The 19,725-nt window shown below is 40.3% G+C and overlaps 1 protein-coding gene across 2 annotated transcripts in view; it reads left to right on the top strand.

Moving 5' to 3' along the window:
• arhgef39 (Rho guanine nucleotide exchange factor (GEF) 39) overlaps positions 1–16,029 on the top strand; it is a 60,305-nt gene extending 44,276 nt beyond the window's left edge. The window contains exons 8-12 of one of the 2 annotated variants that reach the window (XM_087177250.1): positions 377–606; positions 8,036–8,124; positions 12,489–12,633; positions 12,757–12,854; positions 15,036–16,029. In XM_087177250.1, coding sequence (XP_087033376.1) covers positions 377–606; positions 8,036–8,124; positions 12,489–12,633; positions 12,757–12,854; positions 15,036–15,072 — 599 coding nt within the window. In that variant the 3' untranslated portion in view covers positions 15,073–16,029. Of the gene's footprint in view, positions 1–376; positions 607–8,035; positions 8,125–12,488; positions 12,634–12,756; positions 12,855–15,032 lie in introns of both variants that reach the window. The other variant, XM_023418729.2, reaches the window with a different exon arrangement.
• Positions 16,030–19,725: the final 3,696 nt, after the last annotated feature.

Below are 19,725 nucleotides of genomic sequence, written 5' to 3'. Positions count from 1 at the left end.
CTCGTTGAGTTTGATGTCAGACTAGATGCTTGTAGCGATAATGTTGCGCTATTTGGGCTGGACTATATCGAGATGTTACATGTTGAAAACCGCTCAACCCCAGCTCTCAGTCTACCTGTGGTAAGGTTTAAGGTTAGAAAGATATCTTGGTTAATGTTAAGGGAAAGATGGTGGCTTTGAAGTCAACACGCTGTATCTCATCATGCTGTAGTTGGCGCAAGCAAATATCGTTGATAAAACAGATACGCTACAACAGTAACCGCTGTCCCAGTGTACTGTATGCTGGGAAAGTCATTAGCTCCCCTGCAACCCAGATAAGGATGGACCTGTTAAAACCACTGTTTGTGTTTCTGTCTGTTCCCTCCTCTTCTCACAGGGAGGTGGTACATCCGTGAGGGCTGGCTGAACATGGTTCCTCCTAAAGGTGCAGAGGCTAAGCCCAAGATGTTCTTCCTGTTCTCTGACATGCTGCTGCAGGCCAAGCGCTGCAGCCCACTGCATCCCACCAATGGAGACAAGTTCACCGGCCAGCACATGTACCCCTTGCAGGATTGCACTTTGGAGAAGGTGTTCGGGCACACCAGGAGCAAAGGAGGCCTGCTCAGTGTGAGTATCAGCTCCCAAGGCACATAACTGCCTACCTGAGTTTGGTCATGTAATAAAACATTAGAGGGATCAGGGAGCTTCTGGGATATTGTGGAATATTCTATTAGATTATGTTCATCTCAGTCATGTGGGAAATAGGCTGAAAAACAACATTAACAAATCAGGGAACAAATAATTAACAGAGTACTGATTTATTTATGAACAGCAGCTGAAAACTCAGAAGAAACAATACATAAGGAAAACAGCAGCATATTAATGATTACACCATATCATCATTCCTCCTCTCCATACATACACAGTAAGAGACAGAGATCCCATTCTGAACAAGGATTTATTCCAGAGCTGAAGCTGTGAGGCTTGAGTTATATAAATTAGTTGATATAAATTTAGTTGTCATATTTCACAATTATGTTTTTTTTTTTATTATGAAATTCCCTATTGTGTGTAGCTAGTCAGTGTGTTAGACTGTGAGATACATGGTGGAAACTGGAAACAGGCTTGTTGATGAGACAAAACACAAGCAATGAACCTACATACAACTGCCAGGTCGAAGACACCTACTAGATTTGTCTTATTCAGACTGCTGAAGCTTTATGTCAGCACCACCTTAACTTGATTGAAGACAGAATGTACATGCCATTGATTGAACATGGTACAAAGAATCCATTATATACCTTATTGTTATATATTATGTATTAACTCAAATGTTATATGTAGCATTTAATGATTTGTTTTGGGGACCCATAATTTTCCTACCTATTCTAGCTAGAGCAATACAGGATTTTTAAGGCCAATGCCAATTTTGATTTTGAGGGTTTACGATATATCAGCCAATGTTAATTTTCTAACAGAAACACATAACATAACATAACATAACATAACATAACGATTTTTACGATTAACGATTGTTAGCATTAATTCTAAACTCTAAACTTCAAAACAAACTACCATTATAATGTATTTGGAGAAAGATGCCAGTCGTCACTCAAGTACTGCAATTTTGGTTTCTAGACCTGATTTCCTCCTTCATGACAACTGGTTATATAACTCACCTGTTTACTTTTTATCAAGATTTCATCTAGATTTGAGGGTGTGCTGGTTTGAGTGACAGGTGGGTGAGAGTATGCGCCACAAACCGTCATGCACCAAAGTCTCAGCTCCACACACGCCCCTCCTCTTTACCCATTTTTGGATTAGTTGGGAGTTCGGGGCGGAGTCAGACACTGCCAAGATGGCGACGGCGGGGCAGCTCACTCTGACCTTCAAAACCACTCTTCACAAACCTGTGTGTGACGTCACAGAGCGTATGCTTACAAGCCATTGCATTGGCAAGCTTTGTCGCTAATTTAGCAACACAAGCATATGTTTTACAGTAGCTGTCAGTGACGAGGGAAACAATGATAGCTCTGTTCATTTACTCGCTAGAACTATTTTACCGTCTGTTTCACAAATGAAGGTAACATCAAGTTTGTGAACGGGCAACTGCCTACACCACTCACACAAGCACCAACTCCGCTCTGGGTCGGCGTTGGATTCCAACACTCTGAAGTAGATATTGGGGGAAGTGAAGTTTCCCTGTGGAGATGCGTTTCCCCTAACAAGCATCCTGATCTAATGATATCTGGCCTGACTTACTCTAACCCTAACCATCTATCTCTGCCTGTTCCCAAGTGTTTGAATCTAACGTTTAGCCTACATTCTGCTCTTCAGCAGTCAGCTGATCTGTCCATGTTGCCAACAGTGGATTCACAGTGCTCTGCTGGACAAACTAGGCAGTGGTAATAAAATAGCTCAAGCACCTTTCTTTGTCTTTCAATTACTTTAATGTCTTGCTACTTATGGCCCGTTATTAATGATGATACGAAGGCTTGCTCAATTTTAGTAAGTATCTCTTACCATGACCTTTTATAAACCGGTGATAACTCAGTGACGCTGTTGTTAACGACAAACATTACAGATCAGCTTAAACATTGGAAAGTCAACAAAACTAGTGCAGAATGCAGTATTTGCGAGTGGAAGCATGAGTCATATGTTCAATTATTTATCTACTGTCCAACATGTTAAAGTAAGAACTGGTGGCATTTTTGATAAATTGAGAGGAGAAGTGTTCAGCCCGCTGGTGTTACAGCGCATTCATCAGATTCTGTGACCTGTCAATGCAACAACAAGTTGGCCTTCAGGAAACGTTAAGTCCACTGTGAATACAAAAGACCAGAGATTTATTTACTTGATATTCTGAATAACAAAGTAAAATTAATATTATTTTCAGTGTGTTGTTTTACTTTAGCTTCTATGGCCTCTACAGCTGCAGCACAGCCCCCCACTGAGGAGCACACACCGTTTTCCCTTGCAGCAAAAAGAATAAATGAGTCAGAACAAGGAATGACTGTCACAGAGCAGCCACAACATTTACAGTGAAAGCTCCTCAACCCCTCAGCACAGCAGAATGTCCATGTAGTTTATATTAGTGTCATGTTTGTCTGGTGATTGGTCCCTGAATCACAGTAAAAATGACAAATTGTATCACTAACTTGATTAGAAGATGCTAGATTATTGAATTTTAAGTTTTTAAATTTTAAGTCTTTTGAAGTTTGTTTTTTTACTGTGCTGAGTGTAAGAAAAACAGTACATTTTTTACGCCTCATTGCCAGCGAGAGTGAGAGCCACAGGCATATTTTTTCCAGGTTGTACGTACGTCCATCCCATTCTCATGGACATGATATCTCAGTAACGCCTTGATGGAATTTCTTCAAATTCGGTACAGACATTCATTTGGAGTCAGTAATGAACTGATTACATTTTGTTTCCTAAAGGAGAAAGGTAATGGTCACAGGGACCTCACAAAACATGATTTTTGCCTTCTGGACGCGATATCTCGAGACCTCTTCAAGGGAATGATGATTAGATTTTGATGGTCAAAGGTCAAGGTCATGATGACCTCACAAAACACTTTTTAGCCATTACTCAAGACTTCACTCAGTAATTATGACAAAATTTCACACAAATGGTTCATATTTTCTCTGACTCTGGATAAACAGGGATGTGACCTGAAACTAGTCTGACGAGGAGAACCGTTCAGAGTTGATGAAATGCTGTAGAGCCTCATCTCTTTTGGTCCGGCTTTAATTCTAACACACCTATCTAAATTGTATTTATTTACCACAGTCAGGTTACCATACCTTAGAGTGTTACTTCTTATGTTTATGAGACAAGGGCCATCTACAGTAGTTGACAGAGGATTTGTGATTTCCTGGTTAACTAACTGTAGAAAAATTTGAGCAGTTGAATATGAAAAAGAAAAATGCGAATGAGTGTTTATTGGGCAGCAGGTGGGCAGACATCTGTTCATTGATTTGAGTATACACATGAGTGAATCCTTAGCGTAGGCATTATTTAATTTCCACTTTTGATGTATGTTGCTTTGATTTGTCTTACTTATGGCCCCGATGCTTTCTGTTGTATAATGTGCCAAACGAAGGTTTCCTGAATGTTTTCCAGCCTTTTCCAGCCGCTGAATGAAATGTCATTTAGTTCAGCTTGTCAGAGGAGGCCCGCGTTACCTCGCCTCTTCTTCTCCCCTAATCCCTTCAAACCCCTTTGTTGAAGTAGCCCAAAAGTTGAACTTTTAATGTGTCTTTCCTCTCAGTCTGATCTGTCTTCCAGGTCTCAGTACAGCTGCTGGCTGACAAATTGTGTCTAAATGATGCAGTTGCTGTCATGAAACATTCAAAAGAACGAGTTGCGCGTCATTGAGCAAGTAACCAAAGCGTTTATTCTGCAAGTGTTTAGTGCTCGTGCTGCATAGTATCAATATTCATTTCAGCTGATACCCTCTTGCTCAAAGAGCTCTTTATGTTGTGTTTGTAACGTGCTTCCCTGTGATGCACAGCAGCTTTGTAGAGGTTTGATTACCCCGCTGTCTGTCAAAAAAAAACTGTCTCTACACTAAAGCTTGATTCACACAGGACTAGTAGTTTACAGCTGGGCTGAGACACAGTGATCAAATAAAACTAGACAGGAAATCAACCAATTATAATTATCAAATTACTATTTTTGATTATGGATCTTTTGTTTTTACAATTAATGATAAATGATTTAGTGTGTAGTCATTTCATAGCTTGTTGGTGCAAATTAGTTTCCCTGCCCACACAGACTGATTCATGATTCTCTCAGTGGTGTCGAGAGCACTGTTGCCACGATACCAAAATTATGACTTCAAAACAATACCAGCCTCAATGTCTCGATAGTGATACTGAAACCCTAAACATCAGGAAAAGTAATAAATTAATTAATTAATAATAATAATAATAATAAAAAGTAGTAATAAATTACATTCAGTTTATGCTGAGTGAAAGCAGTGCGCTGTAGACACACACACTGCCCCGCTGTCAGACATCGACGCAACTCATAGGAAATACAGCTCTTTTTAAAACACTTTCATTATTAAAGTACCATCATTAATAAAATAGGGAAAATACCATCTTTAATGAGACTGCAATACCTTTTAGATTGGTCTATTGGGCAACACTAGTCTAGAGATTTTGTCTAGGTATAGAATATGTAGAGAGTAAAACACAGGATTTATTTATGTTGTGCGCATCTGCAGCACAACACACAGATGGGAGGGTAAATTCGGTTCAGTTAATCCTAGTTCAGCAGCAGCAGTTTGTATAAGACTACAGTGTCCAGCATGTATTTACGAGTCTCTTCGCAGGCCCAGTGACGTATCGTCATGACCAGGCCTAAGTGACTAATGAAAAGGCTGCTGATGGGGAGATTAGTCGCTGTATTATTTGGAGTGTGTGTGTGTGTGTGTGTGTGTGTGTGTGTGTGTGTGTGTGTGTATATGTGTGTGAAGAACTGAGGAGTGTAGTGACGGCTGCCAGCTGCAACAGAATCTCTCAGTTGCTGGATCAGATTAGGCTGCAGATCCATCTCTTCCGGCCCTCCAGTAAATACATCTTCCTCAAGCCTGTCGCCGCTCTCCACCAGCCTGCTGCACATTATCTAATGGCAGAAATGGCATTTCATTAGCCTCTTATCCCACCGAGGCCCAGATGCATACTCAATAGCATTACATGTAATTTCTCATAAGGACACATTATTGATCCTGGGCCCCTACCTAAGCTCAAAGAAAAGGGCTGTCAGCACTCCAGGGCCCTCGTCATCCAGGGCCATGAAGAATTAAAGCCAAATTAAATTTGACAGCTGTAAATGCCATGGCAATCTATATGCAAAGTTTGGGGGGAAAAAAAAACCAAAAAAAACAGTTTTATTAAAATTCTCTTTTTTTTTTTTTCTCCCTCTCCTACTCCATGTTTGCCGAGCGCTGGCTTTTACTTGTGGCTCGCCCCGTTTTTCCTCTTTATTTTCTCTCCTCTCTCCTTTTGTCTGTCTCAACCTTCCTTATTCTCTCCCCTCTCTCTCTCCCTCTCTCTCTCTCTCTCTCTCTCTCTCTCTCTCTCTCTCTCTGTCTGCAGTCTTCCTCCTGCTAATATTCCCTCGCTACTTGAATATTTTCCCACATCCCTGACAGATTCTCTTTGATGTATAAATAATCAAGCTAAATTATGTGCAGCGATGAGGCTCCATGCTCTGCCGTTCTTATTATACAAAGTAATTTCTACCTAAGAGGGTCAGATTTCCTGACAAATCCCTAATTACCACATTCCAATAGAAGTGGAATGTATTTGTGAATAAATCAACCGCCGTCCCCCAAAGTAGCGAGCGCCTAATATCACGCGCCACTCAATTCGGCCCCACTCACTGAACTCTGTAATTAGATAATACTTTTGATGATGATACATTTGAAATCTTAATCTATTTAATGTATAATGAGAGACACTCCCCTCCCCGTGTGTAAAAACATCATTATGTTTGATGAGCTATATGCTCCTCTGTTCCAGCATAAAGTTGTGTCCACACACACACACACACACACGTGGCAATGATCAATATGTCACTGCTCAACAAGCCGGTTTCCTGTGTGGAGGCTGCAGCCGCAGGTAAATGTGAAAGGCCATTTAATATGGTGAAGGGCTAATTTTGATCCTCTGTAATAGCTTTCCCAGTGTAATTATGCTGCTCTAAAAGCCCCTTTTGTTTGGGCTCAGACATCTCCCACTGGTTTGTTTGACAAGTTCAATCTGAGTCTGGTTTTGGCAGTGTGAATGAGAGAGTTGATAATTACTGTTGACTCAAAGGAAGAGGACCCTGTCACTCCGTAGACCTGAGACAAGCCCACCGGAGATCTGAGAACAGGTTTCTGTCCAGCCGCCCGTAGTTTTTGCAGTAAATGTGACCTGAATGCAGCAGATTCTTTACTTGACCTGCTTCCTCCACCTTCTTTACCTTCACATGTCAAAGTTTGGCGGGTGATGAATGAGCAGTGAGGAGCAGCAGTAGGTTTTGCTGTGTGATGAGCTGACAGGGAGAAGAGGTTTTTTTGTTTGTTTTTTTTGCTTAATTTGGTCTACCCTCTACTGTTTTTATAGTGTTACTGCAGCTGCACTGAGAAATCCACTGTTTGTGCTTCTTGTGTCTCTTTTAAACACATAACTGTCATTGAAATGAATGAAGAAGCTGCGCCGCTAATATCACAAAACCCATCATAATACAGTCCCTCACTCCCATCATGCACACCCATACTGCCAGAGGTGGGCACAGAGTCAGAGTATAGATCCTCCTGGTCAGATATGACTGATACAAGTGAAAGTTGTTCTGTCAGATTTTTAGTTAAATCTACTGGAGTACTTGATTTTAAAATTACTGAAGATTGAACTTGTATTGTTCCACATTTACAGAAACTGATGACTCTGAAACAACCGACTGACTGACTGACTGACTGACTGACTGACTGTAGAACCTTTAGAATAAAAAGACTGTAGAAAATGATACAAAGACTGAAGACATGGACATAAAAACACAAAGTCTGGTCGTGGTAAACACAGCAAACATTTCCAACTAAATGAATCTTTCTTTATTTCTAAACTTTCACAGACTTCAGATCAGATCAGGTCTCTGGTGAAGAATCTTCTGCCTTATCTTTATCTAACGTTGCCATCGTTAGGACACTGACAGGTTCAAACATGACTGACAGTGGAGTAGTTGGCTGTGATTGGTTTTTCTCCTGTGATGAATACAGTGTACGGTCTGTCACATTTTCAAAATAAAAGAAGATTTATTCTTCTGACTAAAAGCTCTGCTTCAAAGTAAGAGTACTTCATAGAAAAGTAGTAGAGTCAAAGGTACAATATTTGTCTTTAAGTGTAGTGGAGGAAAAGTCGGAAGGTTGTAAAAAGAAATAATACTCAAGTAAAGTACTGATACTGAAAAATATACTTAAGTACAGTACTCAAGTAAATGTACTTTGTTTCTGTCCACCCCAGCAACAGACATCCTCATTCTCCTCTCCCCCCTCTTCCTCCAGCTAACCTTCCCCAGAGCCAAACTCCTGCTGATGTCCAGCAACCAGGAGGATCTGAATGACTGGTACCAAAGTCTGAGCTCAGCTATCAGGTACGATCCTGCTACACACACACACACACACACACACACACACACACACACACACACACACGTGTTAATACACAGTAAGAGGAACATACTTTGCAATGGGATCTGCTTTCAGGTGTCATATCACATAAGGCAGGTCCTCAACTCTGGCGGCTCCACCTGAGAACAGCTGATGCATGTCTAAATATAAACTCTTGATCTCCTCGTTCAGTATTCCCCAGGTTCTTTAAATGTAAAGAACACAAGTAGCTTCTACACTTTCTGACAGCAGCACGTTGCAGCACTTTGTATTCTGTATTATTGTAGAGTGCAAAGCTGATTTGCAGCATTCACACCCCAGATGCCGTGTATTTTATGTTTGCAATTTTCCATTCAAATGGGAATATTGAAGATATATTTTGCATGACTTTATATACGTGTTGTCTAAATTCAGCCTGACGTACAGTGTTTGGTATCTTAACAACAGTTCCCAGATTTATATAGTTATTTAAGGTTTTTTAAGGTATAAATTTACTAAAATATGGAATATTTGAAATACCTAAATGCTCTGTGAAAAAAAATGTTTTAAATAAATTTTGACACAAAAAAAGGCATATGCAAAAGGAAGTACTGATAATGTGTTTCTTCCTTTATTTCTGGGGAGTTTTTTCAGAGGCAGATTCATTCACGTTTGGTCAAAATAAACTACAGTGCGTGTGTGTGTGTGTGTGTGTGTGTGTGTGTGTGTGTGTGTGTGTGTGTGTGTTCATTCATGTTACTGAAGGAACATGTCAACTGGTGCAATGGTCACAAAGGAAGAAGATGTATCAGACTTGATTACATGCACAGTCTTTGTCAGTAGGTTGCGTTCAGTGTTGGTTCGGATCTGGACATGGGTTTAATTGACAGGAAGAAAAATACAGAATATCACCTTTGAAATACATTTCGATGAGTTTTAGCTGCACAGGATTAATTCTGACCGATGAGAGCTTCAGAGTTTAATTGATTCATTATTTTTGATTTTGGATGATGCACATTTATTGTTTGTATTCTGGGATATTTGAGATGTTGTCTTCCTGTTTTTCATTGTCTGATGAAAAGCATGTGGCTCAGAACGTCACCTGTGTGTTGTGTTAATGTAAATAATCCTTTCTGGAGCAGTGTGCAGTGAGTGGAGAGTGCTTTGCCTCAACTCTCTCTCGGTGTAGAATGACTCTTAATAAAACTTTCACACACACTGATACTGTACATCAGGCCTGTCTGCCTCTCAGCATTGATCAGCCAGACCTCAGTAACTCCCACTCCCAGCCCGCCTGGGCCCAGCTCCCCCAAGGAGGGTCCGAGTCAGCCCCGTTATGTGGCGGGGGCCGGTTCTGCCGAGGGCCCTGACCCCGGCGTGCCCGGCCAGGCTTATTAGTTTATCACTGTGTCAGAGAGGGGAGAGAGGAGGCTGTCAAAGAGCTCAGACGACGCAGCAGATGGGGGCCGAGGCTGCAGGCTGATGGCTCTAAACTGAAGGGAGTGTAATTAGCGGTGGTGGAAGACCGAGGAGGGGACAGGCTGAGAGGAGCAGGGGTCAGCAGCTCTCACACCACTGGGGAGAAGTGCAGGGCTGAAGGGTGTGTGTGCGGCTGAATTATTGATTTAACAAAGACTACACACTATCTGGACTGACATCTCTGAATCCAATGGATGTTTCTCCCAGTGACTATCAAACATTTATTGTTTACTGGGGTTAAATCATATTAGATTTGTGAGCATTGTTTCAAGGTTTTCATTGCAAAATACCCTCTTCACACACATTCACATTCACAATCACATTACTCACCACTCTCTTTTGTCTGTGACCAAGTTTTTACTCTTTAACTCTTAATTGTAGTTTTTTCTGTGCAGAGATTCCTTTTGTTAAACAAATATCGTGTTAATACCTACACACACACACACACACACACACACACACACACAGCTCTTAGCCAAGGGACTTAATTAGTGTGTAGATCAATGCTTGGTGACACTAAGTGAATGGTGAGGTAGGCTGAGGCCTGACCACCAGGGATGTGGTGAAGGCTAAAGACAGTTTAACTCTTACTTACTTTTCATGTGCAGAAGGACGAGAGGTTCCCCGGACTGACCTCAGAAGATAAATTCATAATCATGTAGCTGGACATCATTTCCTTATTATCATTTATTAACTCTAAGTGGAGCTGTGCGGTGTGATGAAATCATGTTACTTTACTGGGTGGAGACGGTTGCAACAAGTTATTGTAATTGTGGCCAAGCTGAGCAGCCAAATCACAACAGACCACACAACAGTGTGTTTCAACATTTTACTTCAAAATAGGAAAAATATGCAGCTAATTTTCTCCCATAGCAAAACAGAAACACAAATAATTGCACATTTTAATGCATAAGAAAACACAAACAAGTTTTTTTGATCCTGTCATATCTTCTTCTATCCTCCTCTTATAATATGTTTGCTTGTTCTGTTCATCAGAAGCCATAAAATAATCAATTGTGCCTATTTTGACTCAAGGTGTTTTGTATGTTCTACGCAAAACAAAACTCAATAACTGTTCTTTGATAAATATTATTAAATAAATCAATACTATAATATTATTGCATAAATAATATTTTCTTACTTATTGAGACAAAAAGCAGTTAATTGAGTGTGTTTGAGTTAGATCTGTGTTACAACCGTCTCCAGGTTTGGGGTCAGTTGAAACTGAATCTGAATTCTTCATAAAAATAAATGTTGTGAATGAACTGTCATATGAAATCATCTTTAAATGCTGTGGATCATTAGCAGACAGATGTAAGTTTAATATATAAACGTTTGGTTGGTCTCTGAGAGAAATGCAGAAAAATCACTTTGCCATATTCTGATATATCTTCATACTGGAAAATGTTAAATGTGATGTGGAGAGTAATTTTAACCAGGATCACAATGTCAAATTAAGCATGCTGTAAATGTACAGAATGTTAAACTGTAGTAAGTCAGGACTGAAAAATGTATTCAAATGTTATTGAAATTACAATAAGTGTAATATCTGAATCTCAGCAGCTGCAATTTTTTTTAAATGACTGTTAATTCGTTGCACAGTCAGCAATAAAGAAATACAGTAAATACAATAATCAATAATCAAACAATCTATACAAAAGACAAAGAGGTACTTAAGACTATTCAAAAAACCAATGGTAGCGGGGACAAAAGAGTTTTTGAGTGTGCTGGTCCTGGATCCAAACAGAATATATATGGAAGAACTTCTACTCACTGAACAGAGGGTGACGACGCTCAGCCAGAACTGACTGGGCCTTTTTTATGGCTCTGACTCTGCCAGAACCGAGACTTCCTCGACATTAGTCCTTGTGATTTTACTGCACCAGCTCACTGTTCCTTCCAACCTGTTTTTTGTTTCTCAGGGTCACTGACCCGAACCAGCAGGAAAAAAAACAAGGTTAAAACAGACTCAGTAAAACAAGAATAAAACATTTTCATAAAGGAGGTGTCGACATTAAAACTAGCTAAGCTTAAAGGTAAAACGTGTCACTGTCACTGCATTGTGGAGCTACAGAGACTCATAGGAATCATACTCTTTGCTACAAAGTGAATAATGCAAACATGGCTATTCCAGCTGAAATCGTGACTCGTATCACCTAATATCTGCCACAATAATCACAATATGATTTTGTTTTGTTTTGTTTTTTTGCATTTCTTTCAGCCCTCACGTAAAATTGGAGAATATAGAATCAGCCATAAATATAACCGTACACACTCCATTTTAAAACATACATTATGTTGTGTATTTAAATCTGTATGACATAAAAAACAGTTTCGTCTCTCACAGTGAAAACAGTAAAACTCGACTGAAAGCTGTTTTGGATTTTTGAGATGAGTGAGCACTTTAGACAATAACAAGATGTCCGTAGGTGGGAACACATAATGTACTGACTACATGGAGGTGTTGTGCCATTTCACTGCATTATGTCTTCTTTCTCCGTCTGTGTCTCCCAAACTGTATCAGAGACATGTTTGTATGTTTGAGGTCATTTAGAAAAACACCACAGAGAGCTGACGCTGACACGCTTGTAAACTTGTAAAACTGAGCAGGATTTTCCCTTGAGATGTGTGAGAGATTGAAAACTAATTTTAATTTTACACTTTTTGTAGTGTGTGTGTGTGGATGGTGTCATTGGTTTATCTTAGTTCAGTTTAATTCAGAGTTTAGTGTGAACTTTAACTTGTAAATCAGGGAGAGAACATTAAAAAATACCCTTCAAAATAAAGCAGGTCCGTGTGACACCAGCACTAACTGAACCGGCTTGTAGTATTGAATGTCATTAAACAGTACGAACAGTATAGTATGATTGAACTCGTGTTGACTTTACAGGAAGCTGCAATCTAAACAGACAGTGGTCCATCACAGGGATGAGCTGCACCAGAGACCCAGCCACTCTGCTGCTGACAGCCACAACGTACTGAGCAGCAGCAGCAGCAGCAGCAACAACAACAACCCCGGCAGGAAGAGGAACATGGTGAGTCACACACACACAGGCTGGTTTGCTGGTTGCTTATTTAGTCATTAATATTTTACACAGCAGAGAATTATTTGATCCATAATCAAGCTTTAAAAGTGTCTCTGCCCCTCTGTCGTTCAGGTGAGCGCTGAGAGCGACAGGCAGGCTGACAAGCCTCCAGTTGAGTGGGAGAGCAGCGCCCCCAAAAGGATGAAGCAGGGTGACACTCCAGAGCAGAGGTGGGATCATTTGAGGTGTTTTTCAAATCTCTTTCCGCTCAAATATGTGTTTTTCTTTTTGTTACTTACCGGATGTTGGAGTCCACTGTGCAGACTGATGGGCAGTGACCTCATAACGTATTCAGATGTCTTCAATTTTTGCACAATCAATTTAACAAAAATAAGAAAGCAAACAGAAATCTCTTAAACGTATTCAGCCTCTTTGCTCCTGCTTCTTCCTGCTTAAAATTGATTGTGGACGTAGTACCTGAGTATCAGGACGGAAACCAAGACGTCAAGTCCAAGGCTCTCTCTGTAGACCTCCATGATAAAACTATGAGGAGCCGTAGATCTGGGCGAAGGTGTAAAACCATTTCTAAAGCTTTGAGTGTTCCAGGATCACAGTGACCTCAATAACTGGGATATAAAAGGAGTTTAGAGAACAGGATTCTTCCTGGAGTAACTGAGCAAAGAACACAGTGTCACTCTAACAGCTTCAGGAGATGCAGAGATGAGAGAACCTGCTAGAAGGACGACCTCAGCCAGCTCTTCATCAATCAGGGTCCAGTTCCATAAAACACCTTAGGTTTTCTACTTAAGTATAACACTTAAGGTTTCATTTCTCCTTAGCTGAAGGGTGTTGTACAGAATCTCTTAAAAGGTTTCCTTTTGTTAAGGAAAAGAATTAAGTAATTTACGGCAGTAAAAGTGATGCAACAGTGGTAAAGTTGTACTGTTTCCATGGAGACCATATGATTGCTGGCGTTAGCTTTATCACTTGCGTAATATAGAATTAATTCCTCATCAATAAGGGTGTGCACTGGGTTCTCTCACTCCTCTTGGGATGTGTTCATGTTCTTGACTTGACACCATAAACTTTGTCATGTTGCACTTAAGACAGAGTCAGAGGTACCTTTAGTTTTTTTCCTTACTTTGGTCGCTAAGGTGACTGACTTTAAGTGATTTCTTAAGTATAAGACCAAGATAAGGAGAACACCTTAAATATTTAAGTGAACATTTTAAGGGAACCTTAAGGTGAAGACTTAAGGGTGTTTTGTGTAACTGGTCTTCATGGTAGAACTTTGAGTGAAAGAGTTTGAAATATCTTTTAAAGGACTCTGAGAGCAGGAGGGGAAAGATCCTCTGGTCTGAAAAAACTCAAATTGAACTTGGAGTGGCTTCAGAGTCTCCGAGTGTCCTTGAGCAAAGAAGTCAGAACTCCAGCAACACTTAACTTATCGTACTAAACAGATTATTTGACCAATGTGTGTAGGTGAAATTTAAATAGGATAGGTATGAAACAAAAAATAATAATACAAAGCAGCCAAGCGTGTGTGAACACATAGATAACTGCCTATGGGGCTTCTTCAAAAGGTGGTTGGGCCTGTGGTCATGTGGCTTCAGGCCAATCACTGTCCCAGGCTGGTGGGGGATGTCCAATAGGGGACATGGGTGCCACCATGTTCTGTTCAGACCTTGTCCCAAATTGTATCCATTTGATATAGCATAGCCCCCCCATAAAGGTCTTACATTTACAAAAGGTTAAAAACTTTATAAAATCTTTTATATGTAAAAGGCAACGACGTGCAACAGAAAAATGAAAATAAAAAGGACATAAGTCGTCATAAAACTATAAAAATATACATTCATCCATCCAAACCACTGCAAATCCAGATATTAGGGTTTATATAAACACTTTACTGCTACACTATAGGGATCATGGACACTATAGAAACTCAAAAAGGTGTTTTCACTTTGTCGTCGTGGATTACTGAGTGGAGACTGATGGAGAAAAATGGCAGTTTCATCCATGTAAAATCACATCCACACAGTGACGTGTGCTGAACGTGAAGGGGTCTGAACAGTTCGTGAAGCGTCTGTACGAGCACTTTAACACTAGGAGGCTCGATGGAGGAAAGTTCCTCTCTCAGTTCAACACATGCAACTCTGAGATGAATCTGTGAACAGGTAATCCACTGACGAAGGATTCTCCAGTGAAGTAGGACACGTGTTTTCAGCAGTTTGAAATCAACATTATTTGCATATGGAGAGGGAGAAGGAGATATTTAAGTAATTTAACAAGGTCAATCGACAGCAGATTCAGAGCTCGTGTTTCAGAGTGATGACTGTCGCCTCAGAATAACGTGGTTTGTTTGTGATTGAGTGTGATGTGAAATCTTTTTATTTTTTTGCGTCCAGCAGCGCCGAGTCGTCCTCCTCTGGCTGTGTGATCCTGTGACGGAGATCAGGTTGACCTGACGGTGGATCCTGTTTGTTCTGTCTGAAAGTTTCATTTCAGACCGACTTCAGCGTTCCACTCACTTTTGCCAAACCGTGGCACACACTTTTATTTCTTTGTTTTATTGTGCTTTTTTTTTAACGTGTCAGCATGAAGTCAGGTTTATTTTGTTACTAACAGCAGCTTCAGCTTCTGCTCATCCTGTGCAATATAAACTTTAAATCTTTGAGCTGCTTTGAAAGACCAAATCTCTGATGAATGTTAAACTGTGAGCTGTGTGTTGCTGCTGCTGCTGCTGCTGGTCTTATAATGTTGCAAAGACAACACTGTGATACAGCAGTGTATTCATGAGTTCGCCCCTGGAAGTCTTTTTTCCCGGCGTGTACCTGAACGCTCCACTCCACTACTCCTCTAGTCTTTTCAATCAGACGCAGTTGACTTTGCATTTACAGAAAAAAGTAGAAAAATCGATCTGGATATTAAGAAATTATAGAAACATGGGCAAAGTCAAGCAGCATAAAAATCACCCTCACCCATTACAAGTGGACCGTGGTGGTAGCGTGGGACTTGAGTGATTGTTTGATCACCAAATATACAGTAGAGACAAACGGTGGTGACATGTGCCTTTTGTTACGTCATAATTAAATGAGTGCATTTAATCAGCTGCACTGTATTTTAGAGAATGACAGCCTGTGTTTATGATGATTTACACCCAGGCAAGAAAACCTGGTTAACAGAAGTTCACCATGCTGATGATTATTATATTATATCCTATAATTATATCCTTTATCAAATCCACAGATATTTGTTTCATATATTTTACTAACACTGAGTGTGTATTTTACAGATTATTTTAAAATCATATTTTTACACCTTTTTTTTCTTTTGCTAAAACTGGTTACAAATCATAAATGGGGATGGAAATGATGGTAATTTCCCAATAAAACACTAAAATAAGTCAGTGTGTATTTGTGTTTTTTTCAGCTCTTCAACTTACCAAACATCCAATAGATAGATACCCAGCGCAGGGATTTTTTTTAAATGCTAAATGTTTAGCATTTTAAAAAAGACGCTTAGAAAAAAGCAAAGTAGGATGAAAAACTCAACTTAGAGAAATCCAAAAAATTCCCACACACGGTCGGTCGTGTTTACTCACAGATAATGCCAGTTTGGTCCCCAGGACCCAGTGTAAAGGATTTGTGTTCAAGGACTGCTTCACGTTTCTTATGCCTCTGTGTCGGTGATGGTCAGAGCCGGAGACATATTGTTTTCAGGTTGTCCGTCCCGTTCTCGTGGACGCGATATCTCAGTAAAACCTTGACGGAGCTTCTTCAAATTTGGCACAGACATTCACTTGGACTCAAGGAAGAACTGATTCGATTTTGGTGGTGTAGGGTCAAAGGTCACAGTGACCTCATGCTCTTGTGAATGCGACGTCAAGGGAATTTCATCACTTCTGTCACACTGTGACCTCACAAAACTTCACTTCACTGTGACATCATAATGTTCTGTAAGAGCACTTTATTATTATTCAGTGTTGTAACTCAGGAAGGAGAGACTGTGACCATGTTTCCTGCAGCTTGGTTGGTAGATGGAGGAAAAAAACCACGAGGAGGTGATTCTAGTTTAACTGTCTTAAAACAACCGTCAGGTGTCTAAATGAACAGGTTTTTCTTGCTGTAATCATTCCTCCTTTATACAGGCCAATAAACACTTCAAATCGAAGTGATGGATCCAAAACAAAAGCCAGAGTATTGTCTAAAAGATAAAGAAAAAAAGTCACATTAAATCATGACATCTTTTGCTTTTTGTCAGCGTAATAACGAGCGAACAATCCTGAGTGAGTGACAGCAGAGCGAGCAGGTGCACGTTTTAAACATGGCTTCACAAATGTGAAGGTGTCTGATATTAAACTGTGTCTTTAACGGGATCACGGCTCTGACTCGGGTTATTTGTCCTCCTCCAGTAGCGGGCCAGTGTAATGCTGATGAAGATATTTTAAATATTCAACACTTCTATATGTGGACCGCAGAGCAGAGAAAGTGATTAGGGTTCTATTTTAGAAGACGGATGATACGTGGTCACTTCCACACTGTGTGAAACTCATCACACTCATCAGTTTCCCCTCCAACAGCCGAGGATCAGACGCACGAGCGACCAGCGGATCCCTCACACCAAACTGCAGTACTGCTTTATCAACACAAGATGGAGGCAGAGGACTACTTTACACTGAGCCCACCTGCACTCTGCACAACAGCAGGGACGATTGACATTGATCACTGATCATACACTGCACCTATCCAATGCCCACAAACATGATTATGCATTTTTATTTAAAGAGTTTAGCCTATAGAAGCTGATTTGAATCTTCTGTGTTGTGAGGTCACACTGACCTTGACCTTTGACATTTAGCTGCTAAATTCTAATCAGTTCATCCTTGAGTCCAAGTGAATGTTTGTGCCAGATTTGAAGACGTCCCATCGAGGTGTTACTGAGATAACGAGTCCACGAGGATGAGACAACCCGAAAACAATATGCCTCCAGCTCTGACTGTCGCCGGCACGGAGGCATAAAAAAACAACAGAGCTAACCTAAGTTAGTTAAAGGAAATAATGTTTATAAATGTGTCTGTTTTCACTTTTCTGAACGCTTGAAACATGCACTTTGTCCTGAGGGTGGTGCGAGGGAAAGAGAAAGTAGTTCTGAGTACATGAGAACACTCAAGTTGAGGTTTTGACCATTTATTGCTACAATAATACTAATTTTATTTATTTAATTTTATTACTCTGTCTATTCTGTTTCTCAGAAGTGGCACTTTACGTCCGGTACATAAAATCAGTCCTTTTATTTGAGCTTTTTCCTTGTGAATGCAATATATCAGGAACGCCCAGAGGGAATTTCATCACTTCTGTCAGAGTGTGACCTCATGAAACACACCTTTGGCCATAACTCACAAATTCATTCACTAATTATGAAACAATTTAACTCAAATGTCTATGAAGATAAAATGAAGTGATGGCATTTTATATCCAAAAGGTCAAAGGTCAACTTCACTGTGACATCATAATGTTATTCAACATTGTAGCTCAGGAAGGAGAGATTACGACCATATTTCCTGCAGGTTGGTGGAGGAGGCGCAGCGGCATAAAAACAGGTTAAACAACATATAAATACTCTGATAAATGATCCATATAATCAACTTTATTATCTTGTATTGATATGCACGTACATTCTAATTCATTTTCAAGATTTTCTGATTTGTTTTTTAAACGTTTGAATACAGAGACTTGATCTGATGTGTTTTTTAAATTCCTTGAAGACATGTTCATGTTGACACAACCATCACATGGTGGTATTATATTTCAAGGATTTGCAGATCCCCCTCATGTTTTCACGCTAGTTAAGTCACAATGAAGATCTGATGGACGCAGGGACGGGAGAACAACATGAGTGCGTGGGAAGCTGAAGCCCAAGGTGTTTTTTTCACTGAGCCGTCCGTCAGGCTGATCTGCGGAGTAATGTGAGAGGGAACGTCGGAGGGATTAGAAAGCCACCCACCACCATGCTGATTTTAAATCCACTGTCATAACACAGAGGGATTGGGCTGGAGGCCGTCAGCTGGTGGACCCGGTGGAGTCCTCAACAAGCCCTAACCAGAGCCATGTGTCCGCCGCCGTCCTGCTCGCTACATCAAAAAAGATTCCTAGCCTCTGAAGCAGACACAGCCCCCGACCTAATCCTGGATCCAGCCGGGATTCAGATATGCTACACCAAGTTCAAGACGGTTTCATGCATCTGAATTTAAATTTGTTTGCCATATATTAGTTTTGTATCATTACAAAAGCTTTTAGTAATGTGATGCCAAGGTGGACTCTGTAGATAAAACGATATGAGCCCAGGCTTTTCTGATTGTACCTACATGCGTGCATATGTTTTGTACTGTACTGGTGCACCGTCAGTACAATAAACAACGCTGTTCAATGGGAAGAATCGCGCTGTATGTCACGGGTCATGATCTGAAGCTTGTTGTGGAGACTGCAGCTGGGACTGTTTGTCTTCTCGCCACCTCAGCTGCTGGAGGAGCTGTGACAAACAACATCACCGAGGGCCCTTCATCACCCCGGGGGGGGGGGGGGGGGGCTTGTTCCAGGAAGCAGGTTTACTGAATTATCTGGTCAACTTTGGTGAATAAAGCTCAGATCCACCTGAAATCTGGAACATGACCCGATCCAACCTGCACGTTTTCCTCAGTGGAGTTTTCCAAATAACAACAACAACATGGCTCCCCATTCAAACTATCAGCAATCAGCAAAATAAATTGGTACCACTTTAAAATAAGACAACCCTTATATAGGATTTATAATGGTTTATAATTAGGTTATTAATTCTGTTGTTAACACTTTATAAATCATAAACAATCATAAACACAGTTTTCATACATTGATGCAGGCTCACTATTTGGCAAGATGAAGTTAATGCTTACTACTCATTAATCTTACTAATGAGTTATTACCATTTGTAACTGGTAAAAGGAGCCTTATAGTAACTCATTAATAAATGATGTGTTTTACACTTTTATAAATGTTTGTAACTGATAAATAAATGATTGTAAAAACGAGATGAAGAAACCTGAAGATGATGGAGGGAGAATCA

This window comes from Seriola lalandi, unplaced genomic scaffold, assembly GCF_002814215.2.
Source record: "Seriola lalandi dorsalis isolate HSWRI2012SDOR001 ecotype SW California unplaced genomic scaffold, Sedor1 jcf7180002054584, whole genome shotgun sequence".
Taxonomy (NCBI): Eukaryota; Metazoa; Chordata; class Actinopteri; order Carangiformes; family Carangidae; genus Seriola; species Seriola lalandi.
The sequence above is the reverse complement of the archived record's forward strand: the minus strand, read 5'-3'. Positions and strand labels throughout refer to the sequence as shown.